Source organism: Aquarana catesbeiana, linkage group LG03, assembly GCF_042186555.1.
Source record: "Aquarana catesbeiana isolate 2022-GZ linkage group LG03, ASM4218655v1, whole genome shotgun sequence".
Classification (NCBI taxonomy): domain Eukaryota; kingdom Metazoa; phylum Chordata; class Amphibia; order Anura; family Ranidae; genus Aquarana; species Aquarana catesbeiana.
In genome coordinates this window covers 534,645,808-534,672,967 of record NC_133326.1, presented here as the reverse complement: position 1 = coordinate 534,672,967, position 27,160 = coordinate 534,645,808, and the positions used below count along the sequence as shown (strand labels likewise).

General features: G+C 44.6%; 1 protein-coding gene across 1 annotated transcript in view; it reads left to right on the top strand.

Annotated features, from left to right (window-relative positions):
- Positions 1–27,160, top strand: part of SLC15A5 (solute carrier family 15 member 5) — a 112,425-nt gene that overhangs the window by 719 nt on the left and 84,546 nt on the right. The window contains exons 2-3 of the mRNA XM_073621359.1: positions 4,680–4,902; positions 10,429–10,598. Coding sequence (XP_073477460.1) covers positions 4,680–4,902; positions 10,429–10,598 — 393 coding nt within the window. The remainder of the gene's footprint in view (positions 1–4,679; positions 4,903–10,428; positions 10,599–27,160) is intronic.

Here is a 27,160-nt window from a genome sequence, read left to right as displayed (position 1 = left end):
TATAGGCAATAGATGTTCTCTCCCTGTCCAGAGGAAATGTGTCTCCACTTGGGTGATATAATCTTCTGTCCCTCATGTGCAGTGGATATAATAGCCCCTTCCTTATGTCTAGCAGAATACCTGTTGCTTCCTGGTGATAAATCTGTTGAATTAAAGCGTTTGTTACCCCCACCCCCCCAAAAAAAAAAGATCCTGTTCCTTTAAAGCATGTTATACAGCACAGTGCTTCTGCTGTGTAATTTGGCCCCCTGTATCACCTGAAATACTTGGCTGATCCTTCCTCACTATGCCCTCCCCCCTGTAAACTGACCACGGTTTATCATGGCTGCTGAGCCCTGACACCGTGGTCAGTTTACGTGTCTCTGTCATCCGCAGCTCCCCTGTCTCTCCTCTGTCCTCTCTCCCCCTTCCCTCCCTGCCTGTCAGCTAGTGACAGTGCCCCCCTTCCTACTGCTGGAATAACTTTGAAAATCTTATATAATCCTCTGTGTCTCATTATGCTAGGTGCTCCTGTCTCTGTGATTTATAAAAAAAGCCGTTTATACCTGTTTTCAGAGCACCGCTTGGCACTCACGTGACCGGCCGGCTCTCTCCTCCTCTTGTCCCGACTGACGTCAGCGGGGGGAATCTTGGTCCCGCCCACTGCAGCTGTCAGACAGGGAGAGCAGAGAGGCGCAGGGTCACGTGAGTGTCGATCAGCGCTCTGAAAATAGGTATAAACAGCATTTTTTTTATAAAACACAAAGATAGGAGAACCTAGCATAACGAGACACAGAGGATTATATAAAGTTAGCAGAGTGGGTTAACAAACACTTTAAGGAGTGCTGCAAAATACAGAATGTTCATCAATTTGGCATTCTGTCCTGTTCTGATCTTCTCACCAGTTGAGTGTGGAGGAAGGGTCTGTGAAGTGAGTGTCCCCAGCAATGTAGGTCCCCAGTTGACTCCCAAAATGCACAGGAGTCATCAGTTCTTAGCGGTGTGATCTGTCTACCTGAGTGAATATCTAGAAAACATGCCCTAAACTGAGGCAAAGTTTCTGAACTACTGTATTTGATTACTTGCACTGTTTGGGCTGCTTTTGATGTTCTTGGCGGTTATAAAAACCCTGTGCAAATGGAAGCCACCATTTCCCACTCTGGTGACCTGATCCTTATGTCTGTCATGGAGCAAAGAAAGGGATCAAAGTACTGTTCATGCATGGTGTTACTGTGCCTGAGAAATGGCAGATGGATCACCTACACATGAAACCATATCAGATTCTTGTAGGCAGGAGCAGGTTTCCCTCCATCCAGTAGGTGACACTATATAGATGGAGTGGAGTCTTTAGATGGAAATTGTTCCTTCAGGGACTCTGTAGTATCACAGAAATTGTAGCTGTCTGATTGAATGCTGCAAATTCTGGTGACCTCTGGCAGCCATCTTGGTGTTGTACTCAATAAATTAGGGCGCCCATGTCATTAGGGCATGCCTGGAGCATGTGGTAAGTGAGGGATAAAGACCCTGCTTGCCACAGAGAGTAAACAGTTCTTGTCCAAGTAGGGTCAGCGCAGGGACAAGGCTTTTGTACTGTAGACATTCCGGTATTCCGACCAGTAAAGTGGGGATCCCCTCTCAGTAGCATAGAGTGCCATCTCAGTAACCTGCAGTTCGCTGCCCCTCCACTGGAAGCCATCCTTCAGTAAAACAGTCTAGGCTTGGTGATACTGCTACCTTGCAATACAGTATCATTAAATTGCAAACTATTTCAACATACACTGCTTTGTTGTTTGAATACCAGTGTGAATAGGGAATATTACTGCGCTAACTCAATTAGTGAAGAAAAATTAACAGCTAATACATAAGAATGTCTACATAAATTCCATGCAAAAGATCAGTGAAAAATGTAGCGCTAAAAATATAAAACAATAAACATTGAACAATATATCAAGTATTGTGTGTAAATAATAAAATCTTTGTGATAAAAATCAAACTCAAATATAATGAATATAAAACAGAACATGTATATAATGAGTAGAAACACAGGTGAGAAAGTCCCAAAGGTGAAACAATCCTATGGTAAACATATATGGAGTCCACCACGAAAAGTTGTTGCTCAGAAGTGGGGTACAAAGGCCTCAGCAAGGCATGTAGAGCATCAGGGGTAGTGTGTCCTCCACCCAAGATAAGGGGTATACACTCTTACTGGAAATAGTGGACTTGAATGTCAGTGACTGAGTCAATCAAGTGAGGATAGCCCGATCAGCAGATTTCCAAAACGATCCAGGGAATCTAAAGAGCTCCAAGAACGAATCCAGGGAATCGTGCAGGTAACCTTGAGGCTGGAACTCAGATGTTAAGCAGCCAGACTGGAAAGCCAAAAACTCTCATTGGAAGGGATATTGAAAGAAAAAATGCTCGATTACAAGATCACATTGTTGAGTCATCAAAAAGTTCACATTCTTCACTTCTCTCGTTCGAGATATTAATATTGTTTTGTATTGTTTTGCTTTAAAGGAATTGTTTATTGTTTTATATTTTTAGCGCTACATTTTTCACTGATCGTTTGAATACCAGTGCCTATGGAAACTGTCTTCATTCAGCTTTGCTAACCTAAATAAAATATACAGGATACAATACAACACAAAGGATTGTGTGTGTAATTTCTCTCAGGTTGGATACCCCAGTCCTACTCCCCGCCTACATACAACTTAACAAGTCCCCCCATTTTTGTTATATGCGTTGTGGAGACCCTGTTGAATTAACTTGAATGAAAAAGCGCAGCTCATCAAAGAAATGCAGTAGGAAGGATTTTCTTCCAACACTCTTCAGTATCAGAACATGACCAGTTTCGAAGCATTTTAACAGTTAAGTTCACTTTTTTGAAAAAAAAAAGAAATAAATGCATATATTTTTGCAGGAAAAAAATGCGCATTTATTATTTAGTTTCAGAGGAGCTTGCAGAGTATTGCAACTACAATCGCAGGTTCAATGTCAGGCTCCTGCACAGACTGCCTGCAACTCGGTTGCTTTACCTCTGTACGGACTTTGTATTACAGAGGTGTAGGCAGTGTGAATGGACTAGGAGCCTACTGATCAGCACACTCGTGGTCCATGGAGAACTACAAGCCATCTGCCGTGGTGGCAGATGGGAATTATTGTTTCTCATTTACAGATTTCTGTAAATGAATGACACATTCGTTTGAGCAAAGCCCTGCACAGCCATGCTGTTTTCAAAATGTGAGAATCTCCCACCCACTGCCATAGGGAAAGTGGGTCCAAGGTTGGGGGTGGAGGGGTGATAGGGCAAGGCTAGATGGAGCATGGTACACATTACACCCTAAATATGGGTGTAACGTGTAACATGCTGCAAAAGGTGGACTTATCATTTAAGAGTGGAAAATGCACCTAATGTCAGGTGGGGTAAATAAGTTGCAATGCCTCCACCACTATGGGTGACTTTCCTGCAACATCGCAGCCTTCATCCTTGGCACAGTCTTCATAATCTACCACACTGCCATATCCACTCTGCATATTTTACCATGTCTTTACACCTATTCACCAACGAAAGGTAAGAATGTGAAAATGTAGGTGCTCCCTTTTGTAGGCAACAAAAATCAGTCAGGCAATGAAAGGTATCACTTGGATTTTTTCTTTCCTACTGCTATCTATGGCTACAACATTTCATCTTTGAACAGTAGAAGTTCACAGTTACAGAGACGCATTGTCGGTTATTTTATGCAATAGCAAACCTGCTAGTTATGTCTGTCAGCTCTTGATGAAAACTCTCTTTAGTGGACAGACCTCTCACAGAGCACACCTCCTCCTGGGCAGGCCTCCTCATAGAACACACCTCCACAAAGGGACATACTTCATGAAAGGACACTCTTCCTCAGCATAGATGCCTCATCACAGGTGATAGAAGATAAAAAAAATTCAGTTTAAAGTAGGCAGTGGTAGGCTGAATCACTCCTTGGTTTTGTATATCTGTCACACACTCCAGTGGTGAAATGACCCCATGAGAGCATGTGCCCCATCCACAATGATTAGATTTCCCAAAGCAGTTTGTGTATCTGTCTCTCCCACAATGGTGAATTTTTCCGTCAATGGTTTTAATTCCCATCCCTCCAGCAATGCTGAAATTTCCCTGAAGTCGTTTGTGTCCTTGCCTTTCCCACAATGGTAAGATTTCTTGCAGTAGTTTGTGTCTCTTCCCCTCCCACAATGGTGAGATTTTCTCCACAGAAGTTTGTATCCTGCCCCTCCCTCGGTGATAAGATTTCCCTGCAGACAGTTATGTCTTCCCTGCACCCACATTGGTGACACTTCCTCACAGTAGTTGGTGTCTCTGCCCCTCCCACAATGATGAGATTTCCTTGAATATAGTTGTGTCTTCCCTCCTCCAGCACATAAGAAGGTTTCACTCTCTCACAGCAGGATTCCTCTATAAATAATAATTTGGTTTTGTGATGGCTCCAACAGTTGGACAGAGCTGAAAATTCCAGTGTTGAGTGTGCTGAGATCCACAAAAGGTCTCAAGAGATACTAGAAGTCAGTGTGAGGTTCCAATTGTCAAGAACCGTAGAAAATGAAATGATTTTGGTTTGAATTGACCTAAAAACAAATTGATTTCTTCCTTTTTAGTGTGATTTGCACAGCCACTTGCGGCCTCCAGGTCATTTCATGTCTTCTCTCCACAGGAAACGTCATGCTGCCTGTAGTTGCATTTCCTTTTGAAGATTTTTACATAGACAAGCATCATATTGCCCACACCTTGGCCAAGAAACACCAGTCACTGCTATTCTATGCCGGATTAATAATGGCAGCAATTGGAGCTGGAGGAATTCGCTCCATTGTCTGCCCGTTCAGCGCCTACGGCCTGCAAGGCTACAGACAGAAGGAAATGATGTCATTCTTTAACTGGTCAGTGATAAGCAATAAACTCTGCTCTACAGTATATTCAGTAGTCTCTCCTCTGCATGGTGTTTTATACTATGTGCTGGTCTCTCCACTGTATATACAATGAGCTAGTCTTTCTTCTGTATGGTGTGATATACAACCGTCTATATGTGATATAAAGTGTGACCATCTCTCCTCTGTATGGTGTGATATGCAATGTGCTGATCTCTCCTACATATGGTGTAATATATGTAGCGCTACCCCCGAAGGAGCTGCTTGGTAATTTTGGGTTTCTATTCCACGTCTCAACTCCAAGAACAATCTCAGCTGTCAGCTCCTCTGACACACGTTCTGCAAGCACAAGTAACACCATAAATGTAAAATACCCTTCACCTAGCTGTGGGGTATTGCCAGTAGAAAAAAACACACACACCAGGTTAGGGATACCTTGCTTAATCTATTAATGCAGATTAGCATAAATGGCAATTTCAACAAAACAAACAACAGATCAGGCAAATTCAGACACAGGCTGCTAAACAGGGTAAAAGAACTATATCCAAGTAGAAAATTGGAAAGGAGAAAAAAACAACAGTACACTTTTATATCATTAGCTAAAAGCAATATATAATAACTCTAAATGCATTCGGAATCATAGCAGCTCTATACTAGTTCTGAGTGCACGAATAGACAGGGGCAGGACACCGCCTTAACTGGTCATCAGATAGAGCTTCAAGGTAGTTACAACTAGAGGCAGTCCTTAGTCCTACGCTTCGTTGAAGCGCCTTGGCGCACATTGTGGCCGTCAGTAAGGCCTGCAGGCAGTATTAGAGCTATGGGCTCCCTAGCAGTCGTAGCAAGTTTTGGCTGCGAGGCCCGTTCACCAGTCCTGGTAACACTATTAGTTGCCCCTCCAATCAGGCATCCACTCTCTTAGGTTGCTTAGGGTGACTCTGGTAGGCAGCACGTTTTCCGGTCCCAGAACTGCTTTTCCACACTGTAGTAGCTTCCAATGGCATGGCCTCCCTCCATCTCTGGACTCTGTAGATGACACCCCACGCCTTGTCCTCTCACCACAATGGCTCCAATAACTCGCTGCAGACTCAGGAGATCCCCCAAATAGCTGGAGGTTTCTACCGACTCAGGCTCTTTCTTTCTGTGACTGACAATCTTGGGCACAGTTGTTCTCACTTCACTCTGTCTCTGCGCTGCCCTGTCAGGGACCTTTTTTTTATTTTCTGGGCTCCTAGACTCTCTCTCTCTCTTCCTCTGAAATTACCTCAGCCTCCTCCACTCTTCCTGAACCTCCCCTTTTTTTCCCCAGTGTCCTCTCTGTCTCTCAGGTTTTTTTGGAAGAACAAGTCAACATCTCCCTATCGCCATCTTGTGTCCAAAAGGAGAAATTGCATGACCAAAAGTCTTTCATTGCTTCATGACAAAAATGCTTGTTACATATATAATGTGCCAGTCTACCTCTGTATGGTGTGATATACAATGTGCTGGTTTCTCCCCTATGTGGTGTGACATACAACATGCCAGTCTCTCCTCTTTATGGTATGATACACAATGAGCTGGTCTCTCCTCTGTATAGTATACTATATCATACATTGGGCTCAATTCACAAAGCTAACAAATAAGGAGGACACCTTGTCCTAAACAGGGGTTACTATGTCAATTTAGTTTTTGGCTGGGCTGTAGTTAGTTTGGACTGATTGTATAGTTTTTCAACTAGTTTTACCCTAACCTTAAAGTGTTACTAAACCCAGTAATATGGAAATAGTTCACACCCCCCCCCCCCCCCCCCACTCACAGCCTATAAATCTTCTTTTTACCTTCAAATACTGCCACAATATACCCTTTTGGCTGATCTGTATACCACAGTGTTCAGGTAGGAGGATATTTCCACTACAGCCTGTGTCCTCCTCATGCTGTTATGGGAGGCGGAACATCCATGAATAAAGATGTGACATCCCACCCACTGTGTTCTTTTTAGTTACTGGGCATAGAGGAGGAGGGAGGGAGTGGGCTGTCATTTAGGATCTTTATACACGCCCAAATGTGTGATGTCATACTATGTGACCTGAAAAGCTCAGCTTAAACAAGGAAATGTTCTCTCCAGCAATAGAGACCAAACTAGGCATCTGCAGCAGTACTACCCTCACTGTGTGATTATCTGGCCTTGCCATGAGTGACCCTGCAGGAGGGGGAGGATATGTCCTTACAGGATCAAAGAGCCTTTTTACACAATACAGAATATTAATCCCTTAAGTTCCACAGTGAGTATAACAAGCATGCTATTCTGCATATACAGACAGATTTTACTGTTGTGGGTTTAGTAACACTTTAAGTTAGCTTGTGATTTCTCACTATCACCACTAGATGTTACTGGTATCACTGGTCATAATAAGAGATATCACAAACAAAACTAAGTTTTGAATATTTATTATTTCTTCAGCCAATCCAGTAAGAGGTTTATGCCACTGGTGCATGCTGGGGGAGATAAATATGTGGGACAGGCCATGTGCTCGCTCTCTTTCCCTGGGCTGAGGCCTTGGACGTGCTAGTGGATGGAGCTCTGCTGTTAGGCCCAATAGACTGGTTGGGCCTAATATCTGCTGAACTGATCCTAAAGCTGGCCTGCATGGTCTGGAGGAAGCTGTGCCAAGTGGGAGGCCCCTTGCTGGCCAGAGCCAGGAAGAAGGCTGGTCTCTAAGAAGGGCCTGATGACTCACTTGGAGGACGCACTGAAATTTGGGAGCCTGCTTACAGTGTTGCCTGATCTGGTGATTTGGATCTGGGAAGTCTGTAAGTGGTCTGCTACGGTATCTGGGATCCCTAACCCTCACCTCTGTACTTTACTGTACTGCAATAAAACTTTAAAAAGACAAAACTGACTGGCACCCAATATCCTTTCTCCTTCCCCCCATTTTAGCCATGGACTCAGCCCTGAGGTAAAATGCTAGCCCTTCTCTAATGCTGGAGGTGCTATAATGCCTTTGGGGTGTCAGGGGGGTGCTACACTTATTTTCCAAAAAGTAGCAGTTATTTTTTGCCAATGAGACTTACAAATTACAGGCATATGTGTAGCTCTAACCCCTGCAGGGGTTGCTGGAAATAACTGGGTCTCCTTTACCTGTTCAGAGATGTTACCTGCCTTGTGTTCAGTTCCAGAAACACACTGACACATTTGGGCTCAGTCTAGGGGTGTCTTTTGAAGATTTATTGCAGATCTTGAACAAATGCAGGGATTGAGAGTGCAGAATACTCAAGGCACAAAATCTTAGAGTACATCTTCCCCGAAAAAACCCTTGTTCAAACTGTATTTGGCCCTTCAGTAGCAGCTTCAAAATCAATGCTGAAGAAAGAGGGGACAGCCATCAAATCTGAAACCCTAATGCCCTGTACACACGATAGTATTTTCTGACAACAAAATCCATGTTTTTTTTCCGATGGATGTTGGCTCAAACTTGTCTTGCGTACGCATGGTCACTCCATCAATTGCAGCCTCACTGTGCCCATCAAACGCAACCACTGTGCCATCAAACGCAGCCACTGTACCCATCAATTGCTGCCACTGTGCCCATCAAACGCAGCCACTGTGTCCATCAAACTCAGCTACTGTGCCCATCAAATGCTGCCACTGTGCCATCAATCACTGCCACTGTGCCATCAAATGCTCCCACTGTGCCCATCAAATGCTGCCACTGTGCCCATCAAACGCAGCCACTGTGTCCATCAAACGCAGCTACTGTGCCCATCAAATGCTGCCACTGTGCCATCAATCACTGCCACTGTGCCATCAAATGCTCCCACTGTGCCCATCAAATGCTGCCACTGTGCCCATCAAATGCTCCTACTGTGCCATCAAATGCTGCCACTGTGCCCATCGAATGCTGCCACTGTGCCCATCGAATGCTCCCACTGTGCCATCAAATGCTGCCACTGTGCCCATCGAATGCAGCCACTGTGCCCATCGAATGCTGCCACTGTGCCCCTCGCAGCCCGCTTGCCATCTGCCGGCACTTACCCTGTCTTGTGGAGCGGCGGGTGATGGCGGAAGGCGGCGAGCAGTGTCCTCCATGCTCCTCCATGTCCTCGATGTCTTCTCCCGTATTCTCATCCCGTCCTCGCCTATGATTGAACGCCTGATAGGCGTCAAAATCACAGCGCCTGTCATTTCAGCCAATCAAGTGACGGGTAACAGACCCGAGCACCTAATTGGCGGAGAGGCAGTTCAGTGTTAGGAAAGAAAATATTAATTCGCTTTTCTAACACAGCTGGGTGAACCTTTTTTGACGCCTATTAGAGCCTATGGCTCTAATCAGGTGCTTCAAAAACACCACCTGCCGCTGTATGTGCTGTGTTCCAGCGTATGTGCTGCAACACAGCACATACGCTTCCCCTCCCAGGGGAAAGCCCTAGGAGAAAAGAGAACGGATCAGATTCTCCCAAACATTAATCTTCTCCCTAGTTACTTATTCTGGATGAGCCTCCCAGGCATTGTCTAAGGTCAGTTAACTATTCATATTCCAGTGAATGGCAGAATCAATCAGCCACAAGATTTAGGGATAAACCTGATCAGACCTAAAAAGTAAATTGCAGCTTAGCTGCCTACAACAGAGCTATACACTAAATTTAGCCAGGGCAGGGGCGGTATAGATGACTAAGTTAGAGAGCCCTATGCTTTTGTTAAAGTTTTGAGAATTGAGCCTTTTCTGTATGGTAACATTTAAATCCTAACTGAAATTTCATTTTCGCAGTCAGACAGACATTTCATAGTTTCACCACCACTTTTCTGTTACAACTGGTGTGCTGCGTGTAAGCATATGATTGAGCCGTCTAACAGGCATCATAGCTAAAGTGGTTGTAAACCTTTGCTAATGCTTAGTGAAGTGACTAGCCTTAGATGATACACAGAAATTAAACAAATCCCCCTACATAAGTTGTACCTGTTTATCTGCAGCCATTTCATCTGTAGATCACTCAAAAAACATACAAAACAAAACATTTTTCTCAGCTCTGGCAGCAGGGGGTGGGGATCTGATTTCACATGACTCAGAGCTAGAACACAGAGTTCCCTGATATTTGATTGAAGGGAAGGGAAACACCCACCTCTACACAGTCTTACAGGCTCATATTAAAATACACAGAGCTAAGGCTATGAATCACCTGCTTGTGTGCTGAAGTGGGGCTGGCCATAGCCCTCGAGGCTCTTGTTTCAGGAAAAACTGTCTGAAGTGACTCATGCAGATAGCAGACGAGAGAGGCAAGATCAGAGAGTTGTCCACCCTTGGTCCTTTGGATTCAGACTACTACGCATTATAGAGGGATGTGCTTTATTCATTTTTTCATATCTGAGGTTTACGACCACTTTAAGCTGACCATACACTGGAAAAATTTTGTTTGAAATGTTTGTTTCAGTATGGAAATGACTGCTAAGATCAGCTATAGTTGTAAAAATTATTTTGACAATCATAATCATGGTGATGTTAGTGACTATAACAATGATGTCAGTAGATATAATATTAATAATAATACCCTTGTTTCTGGCAGGTTTTACTGGTTGGTGAATGTGAACTGCCTGGTTGTGTTTCTGGGGATTTCTTATATCCAGCAGTCGGTGGCAAAGAATCTCGGATTCCTCATCCCCTTCGTGTCATTAGTTATGGCACTAATCACCATCCACATGGTGCGTAATGAACTCATCTACCAGCCGGTGAAAGGTCAGTCCATCTTCCATCAACCCACAGTACCTCACTATGGCCTTATAGTTATAGGTCATTTATACCATCCTATTTGATTCCAGTTTGCACACAGAAGCACCATAATGTATGATTAGCATATTATTAGTAGCCTTGATAGTATTAGTATAATTATTAGTATTGGCAGTATTAGTAAAACTGGCCATATTGGTGGTATTATTGGTAATGATAGTATTAGTAGAATTGATAACATTAGTAGTACTGGTCATGTTGCCAGTTTTGGTAGTATTGGTTGGATTGGTAGTATTATAGGTGGTTTTTTTAGCATTAGTAGTATTGGTAGTGTTGTTAGTAATGGTGGTACTGTTAATATTAGTAGTATTGTTAATATTGGCCCAGTGATAGACAGAATGTCCACACATGAGGGAAAACTGGCACATTGCTGAAGAACATATTTCTGTGACGTAAACCGCCATGGCCAAGCAGACAAGATTTTCTCAGAAGGTACCAAAAGCTGCCCAGATTTTCCCTCATGTATCACACAAGTGATGGGTCATCTATAGCAAACATGTAGGGAGGGTATAATGTAGGGTGTTAACATGATGATTAGTGGGATGCTTCTGCTATTGAACTCTGCATGAGCTGCTTGCCTACCAAAATCAAGGAAAATTATAATTGACGGTAAGGAGCTTTTCTTACATGTATCCTTACATGGGAGGCTCTGCCATATTACTATTCAGGAGGCTGCTGAACTACTATAACCACTTCAACCCCGGAAGGATTTACCCCCTTAATGACCAGAGCACTTTTAAAAATTTGGCACTGGGTTGCTTTAACTGGTAATTGCACGGTCATGCAATGCTCTACCCAAACAAAATTTGCACCCTTTTTTCCCACAAATAGAGCTTTCTTTTGGTGGTATTTGATAACCACTGGGAATTTTATTTTTTGCGATATAAATGAAAAAAGACTGAAAATTTTGAAAAAAAATTATACTTTCTACTTTTCGTTATTCACAAAAAATCCAATAAACTCAATTTTAGTCATACATTTAGGCCAAAATGTATTCAGCCACATGTCTTGGGTAAAAAAAAATCCAATAAGTGTATATTTATTGGTTTGTGCAAAAGTTATAGCGTCTACAAGCTTTGGTACATTTACTGGAATTTAGGTAGCTTTTAGTTTATGACTGCCTATCTCATTTCTTGAGATACTAAAATGGCAGGGCAGTACAAAACCCCTCCAAATGACCCCTTTTTGGAAAGTAGACACCCCAAGGAATTTGCTGAGAGGCATGTTGAGCCCATTGTGCAAAAAAAATGTAGCGCTAACATACTATATGCTCTGTGGTGCAGTGCAAGAAAAAAGGTAATCAGTAAAACCCAAAACATATGGGAAAAAAAACAAAAATGTGACAGTCAATCACCAAGTAAAAAGTCCAAAAAATGGAATAAATAATTCAACAAAGTCCAAAGGCAAAGCGTGACAATGAAGTGTCAATCTTCTTATTCTTATCGTTAAAACGACCTTATAAGACTTCAACAGTGGTGAATCCAATAGATGAAATAAGATGAGGTACTCTTACCGGATAGGGTGGACCCGGATGTCAGCGACATTGGTTCAGATAGGCTTAGGTAATTGAATTGGTGGCTCCCTCTGATGGAAATGGAAGTCTGGGATATCCACAGATGTCACCAAAAGGACCTCATGGAACTCAGCAAGACTGGAGGAACAATGTGTCTGGGGAAGCACACCACTGCCACTCTCCTCAAAGCATAGATATATAAAAGAAGAGAGGGGGGCTCCAATAGTGTAGATCAAAAAATATAGGTTTATTTAAAACCAAAAAGTACATAAAAAGTGATCACAATAATAAAAGCAATGTGGGGAGAGGATAGCGCAGCCCTTATGTTTTGGGTTTTACCAGGGCTTTTTTTCTCAAACAATAGGTGCTGGAACTCAACCACAACCCCCCCCCCCCCAAAACCCCATCAAATAGTGGGTGTGGTCATATTTTACAAACAGTAGAAGTGTCTTAAAGGGGCATTAAATATCAGGATTGCATTACATACAGAGTGCAGAGTTCATGGGGGTTACACACAGAGTGCAGAGCTGTCACTTGTAAACACAGAAACCAGACTTCTGTGTTTACAAGTGATTGTGGTGAGCAGGCACCAAAGGGTCTGAGCCAGAGGTGGTGGAACTGGCTCGACAATACACATAAAAGTTCATTGATAAAAACTGCATGGGAATTCCCCAAAGGGGAACCCCGAACCAAAATTTAAAAAAAAAATGACGTGGGGGTCCCCCTAAATTCCATACCAGGCCCTTCAGGTCTGGTATGGATATTAAGGGGAACCCCGGCCAAAATTAAAAAAAAAAATTGGCGTGGGGTCCCCCTCAAAATCTATACCAGACCCTTCAGGTCTGGTATGGATTTTAAGGGGAACCCCGCGCCAAAATTAAAAAAAAAATGGCGTGGGGTACCCCCAAAAATCCATACCAGACCCTTATCCGAGCACGCAACCTGGCAGGCCGCAGGAAAAGAGGGGGGGACGAGAGAGCGCCCCCCCCTCCTGAACCGTACCAGGCCACATGCCCTCAACATTGGGAGGGTGCTTTGGGGGTAGCCCCCCAAAGCACCTTGTCCCCATGTTGATGAGGACAAGGGCCTCATCCCCACAACCCTGGCCCGGTGGTTGTGGGGGTCTGCGGGCAGGGGGCTTATCGGAATCTGGAAGCCCCCTTTAACAAGGGGACCCCCAGATCCCGGCCCTCCCCCCTGTTTGAAATGGTAAGGGGATACAAAAGTACCCCTACCATTTCACCAAAAAAATGTCAAAAATGTTAAAAATGACAAGAGACAGTTTTTGACAATTCTTTTATTTAAATGCTTCTTCTTTCTTCTATTTTCTATCTTCTTTCATCTATCTTCCTTCGGTTTCTTCCTCCATCTTCTTCTTCTTCTTCTGGTTCTTGTTCTTCTAGTTCTTCTTGTTCTTCTGGTTCTTCATCCGGTCTTCTCGTCCGGCATCTTCCTCAGCTGCGCCGTCTTCACTTCATCTTCTTTCCTCGGGCCGCTCTGCATCCACGATTGGATGGGAGGCTCCCGCTGTGTGACGCTTCTCCTCTTCTGACAGTTCTTAAATAACAGAGGGCGGGTGACCCCGCCCCCTCTGACGCAGGGCGGGTGACCCCGCCCCCCTCTGATGTCACAGGGAATGCCACAGGGAAGTCCCCGTGCGTCAGAGGGGGGCGGGGTCACCCGCCCTGCGTCAGAGGGGGGCGGGGTCACCCGCCCTCTGTTATTTAAGAACTGTCAGAAGAGGAGAAGCGTCACACAGCGGGAGCCTCCCATCCAATCGTGGATGCGGAGTGGCCCGAGGAAAGAAGATGAAGTGAAGATGGCGCCGCTGAGGAAGATGCCGGACAAGAAGACTGGATGAAGAACAAGAAGATGGAGGAAGAAACCGAAGGAAGATAGAAGAAAGAAGATAGTAAATAGAAGAAAGAAGAAGCATTTAAATAAAGGAATTGTCAAAAACTGTCTCTTGTCATTTTTAACATTTTTGACATTTTTTTGGTGAAATGGTGGGGGTAATTTTGTATCCCCTTACCATTTCACACAGGGGGGAGGGCCGGGATCTGGGGGCCCCCTTGTTAAAGGGGGCTTCCAGATTCCGATAAGCCCCCTGCCCGCAGACCCCTACAACCACCGGGCCAGGGTTGTGGGGATGAGGCCCTTGTCCTCATCAAAATGGGGACAAGGTGCTTTGGGGGCTACCCCCAAAGCACCCTCCCAATGTTGAGGGCATGTGGCCTGGTACGGTTCAGGAGGGGGGGGCGCTCTCTCGTCCCCCCCTCTTTTCCTGCGGCCTGCCAGGTTGCGTGCTCAGATAAGGGTATGGTATGGATTTTTGGGGGTACCCCACGCCATTTTTTTTTTAAATTTTGGCGTGGGGTTCCCCTTAAAATCCATACCAGACCTGAAGGGTCTGGTATGGATTTTGAGGGGGACCCCACGCCAATTTTTTTTTTTTAATTTTGGCCGGGGCTCTCCTTAATATCCATACCAGACCTGAAGGGCCTGGTATGGAATTTAGGGGGACCCCCACGTCATTTTTTAAAAAATTTTGGTTTGGGGTTCCCCTGTGGGGAATTCCCATACCGTTTTTATCAATGAACTTTTATGTGTATTGTCGGGCTGGTGCTCTGCCGAGAAAGTTCCTCTCGGCGGATAAGGACCCCCCTCTACTGCGCAGGCATTTCCTTTGAAATGTCATTTTGCTGTCAGACTGTACTAAACACGGGAAACATGCGCCCCTTTACAGGCATACTATAGACACCCCCCAGGTACGAAATTTAAAGGAACATTATACTTTTATTGTTTCACTTTAAGCATTATTAAAATCACTGCTCCCGAAAAAACAGCCATTTTTAAAACTTTTTTGCATTGATACATGTCCTCTGGGGCAGGACCCAGGTCCCTAAACACTTTTTATGACAATACCATGCATATAAGCCTTTAAAATTAGCACTTTTGATTACTCATGTTCGTGTCCCATAGACTTTAACCACTTGCCTACCAGGCCAATTCTGACATTTCTCTCTTACATGTAAAAATCATAATTTTTTGGCTAGAAAATTACATAGAACCCCCAAATTTAGCAGAGACCCTAGAGAATACAATGGCGGTCATTGCAACTTTTTATATAGCACGGTATTTGCGCAGCAATTTTTCGAATGCGTTTTTTTGGGAAAAAAAACAGTTTTGGGCTTTAAAAAAAAAACAAGAAAGTTAGCCCAATGTTTTTGCATAATGTGAAAGATGAAGTTACGCCAAGTAAATAGATACCCAACATGTCACGCTTCAAAATTGCACACGCTCGTGGAATGGCGCCAAACTTCGCTATTTGAAAATCCCCTTAGGCGACGCTTTAAAATTTTTTACTGGTTACAGGTTTTGAGTTATAGAGGAGGTCCAGGACCAAAATTATTGCTCTCGCTCTAACGTTCGCGGCGACACCTCACATGTGTGGTTTGAACAACATTTTCATATGTGGGCGGGACTTATGTATGCGTTCGCTTCTGCATGCGAGCTCACAGGGACAGGGGCACTTTAAAAGTTTTTTTTTTTTATTGTTAATTTTACTTTTTTTATTTTAGCTTTCCAAAAAAAATGTTTTTGATCACTTTTGTTTCTATTACAAGGAATGTAAACATCCCTTGTAATAGGAATAAGCATGACAGGTGCTCTTTACAGTGAGATGTGGGGTAAATAAGACCCCACATCTCACCTCTAGGCTTAGAAGCCTGAAAAAAAAAAAAAAAAAAAAAAAAAAAAAAAAAAACACCACGATCTCCGCTTCCCAGCTGAAGCGGCGCCGTTTTTTTTTTTAATACAGAGGCCGGGCGTGACGTCATAACATCACGCCCGGCCTCCGAACGATCATAGAGATTCCAGGGACCATCTGGTCCACCAGAAATCTCTATGCTAAACATCCGGGGCTGGCGGATCCTGTGACCGACTCACCGATCGTAGCGGTAAGTCGGTACAAGCACCGGGGCGTGGCGGGAGGGGGGGGGGGGGGGGGGAACGTCCCCTCTCGCCTCCTGTTAGAATGATCAAGCAGTGGAACAGCCACTATGATCATTCTTATGGTGTGCAGATTCGCAGGCTCTAAAAGACGATATCTGGATGATGTCTGTAGCTACAGGCATCACTCAGATATCCCCGCTCAAAGCCGAGGACATCATTTGGAGTACGGCGGGCGGGAAACGGTTTTAATGGTGTTCGCATGTTCTGCTGCGAACCGAACAGGGGGGATGTTCGGCCCATCCCTAGTTCTCATTAAGAATCATGGGGTACAACTTGTCAAGCAACTCGGAAGTCCAAAGTCGCCCAACTGTGAAACAAGTCATATATATTTTAATAGAAAGGAGCTCTCATTTACACTTGCATTTACATCAGCAGAACAAATGCAGGAAGTGATATGTGCACATGGGCCAGAAGCAAATGTGTGGGGATGCCAAACAAATCAATGAACCCCACCCCCACATTGATTAAGCACAAGTACATATCATACCCTTATCCGGAAAATGAGCCACACCTCCTCTTTGCTAAAGATGGATCTCGCCATGTCCACCTAGATGGAGATCTTGACCAGCACAGGGACTTCTAGGTGATTACAATGACTTATTTCTGGGTCAGAAGGCGAAACTACACTCTTTTAATCGCTGCTACAAATATTTGATCGCAACCACTATTAGAATTTTATTATTTTTGTTTATTTTCAGATATGCAAATTTGTATTTCTACTTATGATATTTAAAGGCGTTCGATAAGAAATGGTGTCCCTGGGTTAGCAGCAGGAGGAAATCGTTCAGCTGAAATCACACACTTTCATTCCCACATGTCAGTCCTGACTGCAGGGGCAATTTCAGAGACATCTGTGCAGTTTTCTGCACTGATATCAATACAAATTGCACCCCAAAGTCACACCAATTAAAACAGTGCAATTGTCACCGCTTTGACATGTCAAATCGCACCAATGTGAACTAAAGCTGACACAAACACTGCCTATCCACCAGCTGAATTCATTACCTGCAATTCTCCACAGCCATTATATATAAAGATTCTACCTTTATCATTTACTTGCAGGTGTGCAGAAGCCTAGGTTTACATTGGAGCAATTTGTCATGCAATTTGAGAGATCAAATCGCATGACTATTGGCAGCAATGACACTGTTCCAATCGATACAACATTTTTTTTGTGGCACCGCAACAATTTGCTAAAGTAGTTCCTGCACTACTTTTGCCGATTTCTGGTGCGACTTCAATAGACATTTGTGTATGAAGCCACACGGATGTCTATCAAGTAGCACCTAAAATCACACTGACCCTGCTACTTTGAAATCGTGCTACTTCAAGTGAAGTAGTGCGATTTCCAAGTAGCATCAATGTGAACCAGGGCAAAGAGATTAGTTTTTTGGTGCACAAATACATATTGAAATAAAATAAGAGATATTGCACTTTCCCAAAACCACCACCCACAAACTAAAGAGAAGAAAGTAGAAGAAAAAAACAAAACAAAACACAACAAGGCTCAATAATGTACTTTTATTTTACCAGCAGAAAAACAAAAAATTACATTTACTAGCTTCAAAAAATTTTGGACAGGATATATGGTGCTACATTTAGCAATGGGATTTTAAGGGCCCTGCTCATAGGAGCTTACAATCTAAAATTAGACAAAACCTTAGAGTGGACACAGCTTTAATTTCTGTGTATAATGGGCAACACATCACATTGTTATCTGCAAGATTATAGAAACATACTTAACAGTCATTCTTACAAAGCATTCCCACATAATATTACAAAAGACTTATTCAAAAACACCCACCACCAGCCCACAAGCCACACATACATACATTGGTGACCATGTTCTGCTGGAAGCTGCATTTCGGTGTACATGATTAAACGAGATAAAAAAAAAAAAAAAAAAAAAAAAGTGTAGGTCAGCAGATGCTTCCAAACGATGTTTGCATGATCAGACAGGAACAATACACACACAACATTGACAGCATGGCCACATAAACCCACTTTTGATTGAAAAAATGCACAAGAATTTCATCAAATCTCCCAATAGCATTCCTTTTCCCCACAAATCACAGCAAAAAACCTGACCTTCTCAGGCCAAACGAACCCCCTACTGCAGGCCTTTATATAAGAGAGGTTGTATTGTTAGCACACTGACACACCCAATAGAAGTACACGCCCACCAGTATCTTTCAATCTGTCTCTTCATGTATGTCTAAAGTGATTGCACCTGATGGGCAGGAACACATAATAGTGTTCGCAACTCTGTTAGCCCTTGGCTATGTGCATCAAATCTCCAACTACAGGACAAAGATCAAAGTCCATTTGCATCCACATAAACAAAGCAACAGTTTTCTAAGCATATGTACCCGTGCAGTGTAAACCCTAAAATTTGAATTGTCCAAGTCCCTGGGCATGATTAGTGCTAATAAACATTAACATCAGTCCCTGGCTGCAATGAGCTTCCAATATAAAGTCCAAAATTAACGTTCTTACATTAGAACCTATTTCGACAGGAGACAAATAAAATGCCAGCATGTCTAAGGATTGTGGTGAGAAACCCACACAGGGATAACATATAAACTTCAACACAAGGATTAGCATGTTGGGGAATTGAACCAACATCCCAGGTACTGCTAGACAGAACTGCTAAACACTTACCCACCAGGCATCCCCGAGCATGGTCTCTGCATCTCTGTGGTGTGAACCAGCCCTAAGTCCATAGCCATGCTCAGTGTCACAAGCAATATACAATATATTGGTCTAAGTATTGGGATGCCTGCCTTTAAATGCACATGAACTGTAATGGCATCCCAGTATTAGTATTGGGTTCAAAACTCATTTGGCCCACCCTTTGCAGCTATAACAGCTTCAACTCTTCTTGTCCACAAAGTTTAGGAGTGTGTCTATGGCAGGGGTCCTCAAACTACTGCCCGCGGGCCGAATCCGGCCCTCCAGCCTTTTTTATCCGGCCCGCGGACTGCCCCTTTAAAATTGCAGCACTCCCCCTGCCCTCTGCTCCCTCCATCACACAGGACGGGAAACATGACAGGCCGGGCAAAGGACCATCTGTGCCAAGAAGCAGGTGATTGGTTACTAGGCATCAGAGCGGTCCCAGGAACCAATCACCTGCCCCTCACTTCCAAAGTCCCACCCTCCGTCCGGACCTACCATGCCTCGTGTCCTGCGTGATACAGGTAAGTGTTGAGTGGGAGTGCTGTGATATTATAGGGGGCGGCGGGGGGAGTCTGTGCTATGGTGGGGATCTGTGCTATGGTGGGGATCTGTGACACACGGGGGGGGGGGGGGGGGGGAGTCTGTGCTATGGTGGGGATCTGTGACACACGGGGGGAGTCTGTGCTATGGTGGGGATCTGTGATGTGGGGGACTCTGTGCTATGGTGGGGGACTGATGTGGGGGACTGATGTGGGGGACTCTGTGCTATGGTGGGGATCTGTGATGTGGGGGACTCTGTGCTATGGTGGGGATCTGTGATGTGGGGGACTCTGTGCTATGGTGGGGATCTGTGATGTGGGGGACTCTGTGCTACGGTGGGGGACTCTGTGCTATGGTGGGGGACTGATGTGGGGGACTCTGTGCTATGGTGGGGATCTGTGATGTGGGGGACTCTGTGCTATGTGGGGGACTCTGTGCTATGGTGGGGATCTGTGATGTGGGGGACTCTGTGCTATGGTGGGGATCTGTGATGTGGGGGACTCTGTGCTATGGTGGGGGACTCTGTGCTATGGTGGGGATCTGTGATGTGGGGGACTCTGTGCTATGGTGGGGATCTGTGATGTGGGGGACTCTGTGCTATGGTGGGGATCTGTGCTATGGTGGGGATCTGTGACACACGGGGGGAGTCTGTGCTATGGTGGGGATCTGTGACACACGGGGGGGAGTCTGTGCTATGGTGGGGATCTGTGATGTGGGGGACTCTGTGCTATGGTGGGGGACTGATGTGGGGGACTCTGTGCTATGGTGGGGGACTGATGTGGGGGACTCTGTGCTATGGTGGGGGACTGATGTGGGGGACTCTGTGCTATGGTGGGGATCTGTGATGTGGGGGACTCTGTGCTATGGTGGGGATCTGTGATGTGGGGGACTCTGTGCTATGGTGGGGATCTGTGATGTGGGGGACTCTGTGCTATGGTGGGGGACTGATGTGGGGGACTCTGTGCTATGGTGGGGATCTGTGATGTGGGGGACTCTGTGCTATGGTGGGGATCTGTGATGTGGGGGACTCTGTGCTATGGTGGGGATCTGTGATGTGGGGGACTCTGTGCTACGGTGGGGATCTGTGATGTGGGGGACTCTGTGCTATGGTGGGGACCTGTGATGTGGGGGACTCTGTGCTATGGTGGGGGACTCTGTGCTATGGTGGGGGACTCTGTGCTATGGTGGGGATCTGTGATGTGGGGGACTCTGTGCTATGGTGGGGGACTGATGTGGGGGACTCTGTGCTATGGTGGGGGACTGATGTGGGGGACTCTGTGCTATGGTGGGGGACTGATGTGGGGGACTGATGTGGGGGACTCTGTGCTATGGTGGGGATCTGTGATGTGGGGGACTCTGTGCTATGGTGGGGATCTGTGCTATGGTGGGGATCTGTGATGTGGGGGACTCTGTGCTATGGTGGGGATCTGTGATGTGGGGGACTCTGTGCTATGGTGGGGATCTGTGATGTGGGGGACTCTGTGCTATGGTGGGGATCTGTGCTATGGTGGGGATCTGTGACACACGGGGGGGAGTCTGTGCTATGGTGGGGATCTGTGATGTGGGGGACTCTGTGCTATGGTGGGGATCTGTGATGTGGGGGACTCTGTGCTATGGTGGGGATCTGTGATGTGGGGGACTCTGTGCTATGGTGGGGGACTGATGTGGGTGACTCTGTGCTATGGTGGGGGACTCTGTGCTATGGTGGGGGACTGATGTGGGGGACTCTGTGCTATGGTGGGGATCTGTGATGTGGGGGACTCTGTGCTACGGTGGGGATCTGTGATGTGGGGGACTCTGTGCTATGGTGGGGATCTGTGATGTGGGGGACTCTGTGCTATGGTGGGGGACTCTGTGCTATGGTGGGGATCTGTGATGTGGGGGACTCTGTGCTATGGTGGGGGACTCTGTGCTATGTGGGGGACTCTGTGCTATGGTGGGGATCTGTGAGGTGGGGGACTCTGTGCTATGGTGGGGGACTGATGTGGGGGACTCTGTGCTATGGTGGGGATCTGTGATGTGGGGGACTCTGTGCTATGGTGGGGATCTGTGATGTGGGGGACTCTGTGCTATGGTGGGGGACTCTGTGCTATGGTGGGGATCTGTGATGTGGGGGACTCTGTGCTATGTGGGGGACTCTGTGCTATGGTGGGGATCTGTGAGGTGGGGGACTCTGTGCTATGGTGGGGGACTGATGTGGGGGACTCTGTGCTATGGTGGGGATCTGTGATGTGGGGGACTCTGTGCTATGGTGGGGATCTGTGATGTGGGGGACTCTGTGCTATGGTGGGGGACTCTGTGCTATGGTGGGGGACTCTGTGATGGGGGAAGTATGTGATTGGGAGTGGTTCTGTAATGAGGGGAGTCTGTGAAATACTGATAAGTTTATATTGATTACAATTGTTCTTTATTTTTTTTTTTGCACTACAAATAAGATGTGTGCATAGGAATTAGTTCATATTTTTTTTAAACTATAGTGCGGCCCCCCAACAGTCTGAGGGACCGTGAACTGGCCCCCTGTCTAAAAAGTTTGAGGACCCCTGGTCTATGGGAATGTTTGACCATTCTTCCAAGTGCATTTGTGAGGTCAGGCACTGATGTTGGACGAGAAGGCCTGACCTACAGTCTCCTCTCTAATTCATCCCCAAGGTGTTCTGTTGTGTTGAGGTCAGGACTCTGTGCAGGCCAGTCAAGTTCCTCCACCCCAAAATCACTCATCCATGTCTTTATGGACCTTGCTTTGTGCACTGGTCCAGATGATTTGGTGGAGGGGTAATTATGATGTGGGGTTGTTTTTCAGGGGTTGGGCTTGGCCTCTTAGTTCCAGTTAAGTGAACTCTTAAGGCATCAGCATACCAAGACATTTTGGACAATTTCATGCTCCCAACTTTGTGTGAACAGTTTGGGGATGGCCCCTTCCTGTTCCAACATGTTTGCACACCAGTGCACAAAGCAAGGTCCATAAAAACATGGATGAGCAAGTTTGGGGTGGGGAAACTTGACTGGCCTGCACAGAGTCCTGGCCTCAACCCAATAGAACACCCTTTGGCTGAATTAGAGTAGAGACTGCAAGCCAGGCCTTCTCATCCAACATCAGTGCCTGGCCTCACAAATGCACTTCTGGAAGAATGATCAAACATTCCCATAGGCACACTAAACCTTGTGGACAGTCTTCCCAGAAGCTGTTCTAGCTGCAAAGGGTGGACCAAATCAAATTTTAACCCTACGGACTAAGACTGGGCTGCCATTAAAGTTCACGTGTGTGTAAAGGCAGGCGTCCCAATACTTTTGGCTATATAGTGTATCTGGAAAAGACTTACAATGGTGGTGGAACCCTCCTACACATAACTACTACATTTAGACATAATTATAGGACCTGGGAGATGAGACAACTTCTTTACATGAAGTAACATGGTTGGGATTTGAACCCAGACCCTCAGAGATACTAAGCAGTAGTTCTAACCTCTAAGCCACGGAGCTACCATGTGTGAGACCCTCCTACACATAACTACACATAACTACACATAAATACACATAAAAACACATAAATACTGCATTTCTATGGACATACAAGTGATGGAATTACATTACTCAAGAGTTATTCTTCTTGATTTATTCTGTGATATTTGGTGTTTTTTGGTGGGTGAGAGTAGAATATTACCCTCAAATTTTTGGGAATTACATTTTGATTTCTGATGTTGGTACACATATCACATTTTTTGGGCTCAAATTATGAATATTTGGAAATAATAAAAAGCACAAAAAAATGTGATTCATTTTAAATTTGCATCAGCAATGGTATTGTTTGTGGATTGTAAAGACTCCTGTGTGAGTTTAGGTTAAAGATTGTTGTGAGATGGAGAGTAACAAGTGAAAGTGACAGAGAAAAATATATTTTACCAAAACATCAAAACATTCCACATTCTAGCATTCTTAAAATCAAAATATTTTAAGTAGAAGCAACAATGTTGCAAAGGAAAATTTATTTCACAGAAAGATACATTTCATCTCAACATTAAAAGGTTTTTTTGTGAAAGTTAGAATTGTTCCATTAGAATCAGTGACTGAAACTTCATTTGGACTAAATTAGAGCAGATTTTAACTTCCAAAAAATGTTCTCTAATTAGCTCTCATTTTGGTATTTACTATAGCTCCAGGTAAAAAAGACACTGGAGATAAAATGAGAGTTATTTTCAGGTCTGAGCATGCTCAGTTGTGTTGGCACCTAGTTGTCCAAAACGGGGAATTTTTCACTTTTCAGACTTTTAAAGATATTTCAGTGTAGAAATCACTTTTTCACACAGTTTAAAAGCAGATAATCTTTAAATAATATACCGCGTATTTCAGTACCATTTAGACAATTATATCATGCTCTAAACATTATTTCCATGTGCAATTCTCTAGGTTTTAGCAGAGTAAGGGTTCGGGCACTATTTAGATTCAGGGAGCTATAGTAAATTCGATTTTGGGAGAATTTTCTCACCAGCGCTATAGTGAATACCGTTTTAGCGCGAATTAGCGCTATTAGCGCTAATTTACGCTAAATTGCAGCGAATTAGCGCTAATTCGCGGCAATTTGCGCGAATTAGCACCATAGCGCTATAGTAAATGACCCCCATAGTATGTTAGTGCTACATTTTTTTTTGCACTTTTCGTTTAAATTTTGTCACATTTTGTGTAACAGCTGTCACAGTTTGTTGTATATTTGCGCAGTATTATCCTACTCTCATGTTGAGCCCATTGAATATGAAATTTTTTTGTCACAAGTGATTGAAAAATGACAAAAAAAACTGATATATTGATCACACATGCCATGGGTATATGTGGAATTACACCCCAAAATACATTTTGCTGCTTCTCCTGAGTACGGGGATACCATGTGTGAGACTTTTTGGGAGCCTAGCCCGTACAGGACCCCGAAAACCAAACACCGCCTTCAGGATTTCTAAGGGCGTAAATTCTTGATTTCACTCCTCACTACATGTATCTATTTCGGAGGCCATGAAATGCCAAGATAGCACAAAACTCCCCAAATGACCCCATTTTGGAAAGTAGACACCCCAAGCTATTTGCTGAGAGGCATGTTGAGTATTTCGCAGATCTCGCTTTTTGTCACAAAGGTTTGAAAAAATAAAAAAATAAATACATTTTCCTTTCCTTTCTTCATTTTCAAAAACAAATGAGAGCTGCAAAATACTCACCATGCTTCTTAGCAAATACTTTGGGGTGTCTACGTTCCAAAGTAGGGGCATTTGGGGGGTGTTTTGTGCTATCTTGACATTTCAGGGCCTCCGAAACTGTGATAGGTAGTGAGAAGTAAAATCACCATTTTATGTCCTTAGAAAGCCAGAAGGCGGTGATTGGTTTTCGGGGTCCTGTACGCGGCTAGGCTCCCAAAAAGTCTGACACATATGGAATCCCTGTACTCAGGAGAAGCAGCAGAATGTATTTTGGGGTGTAATTTCATATATACCCATGCCATGTTTGAGCAATATATCATTTAGTGACAGTTTTGTGTAAAAAAAAAAAAAAAAAACTTCCTGAAATTTGTGGCAAAATATAAAATATTCCATGGACTCAACATGCCTCTCAGAAAATAGCGTGGGGTGTCTAACTTCCAAAATGGGGTCATTTGGGGGGGTTTTGTGCTATCTTGACATTTCAGGGCCTCCGAAACTGTGATAGGTAGTGAGGAAGTGAACTCATCATTTTACGCCCTAAATGAAAGCCTAAATGCGGTGATTGGTTTTCAGGGTCCTGTACACAAAAAGTCTCACACATGTGGTATCCCCGTACTCAGGAGAAGCAGCAGAATGTATCTTGGGGTATAATTCCACATATACCTATGCCATGTGTGAGCAATATATCATTTAGTGACAACTTTGTGTAAAAAAAAAAAAAAATACAGTGGGGCAAAAAAGTATTTAGTCAGCCACCAATTGTGCAAGTTCTCCCATTTGAAAAAGATGAGAGAGGCCTGTAATTGTCATCATAGGTATACCTCGGGAGGGAGGAGCCTGGTAATGGCTCTGTGCACGGCGTGAGTATCCTGAGAACCCTCTCCCTGCAGCTGAGAGGAATGATCGGCCTGATGAGAAGGTGTAGGTAGCTTCCCTCCCCGCCCCCCCTGCTCATCACTCACTGAGCTGTCTTGTGGTGTAAGCCAGAGGAAGTTTGTACCTGCGTCTGACTGCATCCCCCCCCCCCACCCCTCCGGAGTCGGATGGGCTAGAAGGCTCATCGAGGACGGGGGGTTAGGAGAACTGGAAAACCGCGGAGATCGGAGCGCTTCGGAAGTGACGGCAGCAGGGAAAACGGTGCGCTGCTGGGGGCTGTTTCAAGTCCCCAGCGGTGTTGCCGGCCGCGGAGAGCGGAGGAACCAGCTGAAGTGCACCGGGGGAATTTCGGAGGAGAGAGCCAGGAAGGTGGGTGAGTGGAGCAAGGAGCAGCGGCAGCGGACACTGAAGAGCTGAGAGCAGAGAACAGCTGAGACTTCAGCGGGTCAGACAGACCTGGGCAGTTTGATAACATCAGAGACAGCACCTGAACGTTCGCAGCATCAGAGAGCAGCAACAAGCAGTTGTGAGCGTCCCTTTTTGTCCCAACTTCAACAACAACTAAAAGATAAGTACCGTATTTTTTTTTTTTTTTTTCCCTCTTTTGGCTTTTTTCTATTGCAATTGTCTTGAAGTGAACAGAGAAAAGGAAAAGTAATAGAACAAAAGAAAGGGAAAGGGAAAGAACACATTGAAATAAAATGGAATGAAAAGCGAAAGTAAATGAAAGTAAATGAAGGCGAAAGAGCTGAAAAAGTAGAATCAAGTGAGCTAAGAAAAACAATAAAAACAGGGGGGGGAACAGGGGAGAAGCAGAAGGTGAAAGAGAGACAAGCCAGCGGAAGAGTTGTCTCCCAGCCCCCACCTGCTTGCTGCTGCTGCTGCTGCAGTATCTCCCTTTCTTGTGATTTTTTTTTTTTTTGTCTTTTTTTGTTTTTGTTTTTTGCAAATGGTACTAACAATAGGCTTGATAGTACAAACTATAGAATAAGAAGAAATTTCATAGTAACAAAAATGTGGAACATATAAGCTCATACTGGAACTATACTGCTGAATATATAAATCATCTTGCTGAATACTTGAATTAGATTGCATTATATCGCTAAAACATTTGAATTATTTTGCTGAGCACCTGGGCCCTCATGCACACGGGCTGTTAGAAAAGTGCTGTGAAGACGCCGGTGTCTTTGCAGTGACTTTTTTTAACTTTTTTCAGCTTTTTTCAGCATTTTTGCAATAGCGTTTTTGAGCGTTTTTTTTTTTTTTTTTTTTGCAGCTTAGGAACGCCTATGCCACTTGCGGCTCAGAGACGCCTAGGTGGGCGTGAGGCCATGGACTGACATAGACAGGCCTTTTTGAGCTGCGGAAAGGGCTTAGAAAAGCAGCTGTAGAGATGTCCGTGTGCATGGGGACTTAATACTATGGTTTAAACAATTGAACAGCACCAAGGAATGCTTAATGTACTTAAGGTAGTAACATAACTTCTGGAAAACGGGGACTACTCATATCTCATTAATTATTTCTATTATTGGATCGTGGGGAGGATGCCGGGTATGAGAACGGAACAAAAGAAATATTAGTAAAAATAAGTCAATTTAAGAAGGCTGGGAGATTTTTTCATCATTAAGAGACCCCAATCAAGGGGTATTCTGGAAGGCAGCTTCGAAGATCTTATAAATCCAGCCATAGAAACAAACATGAAGGGGAAAACA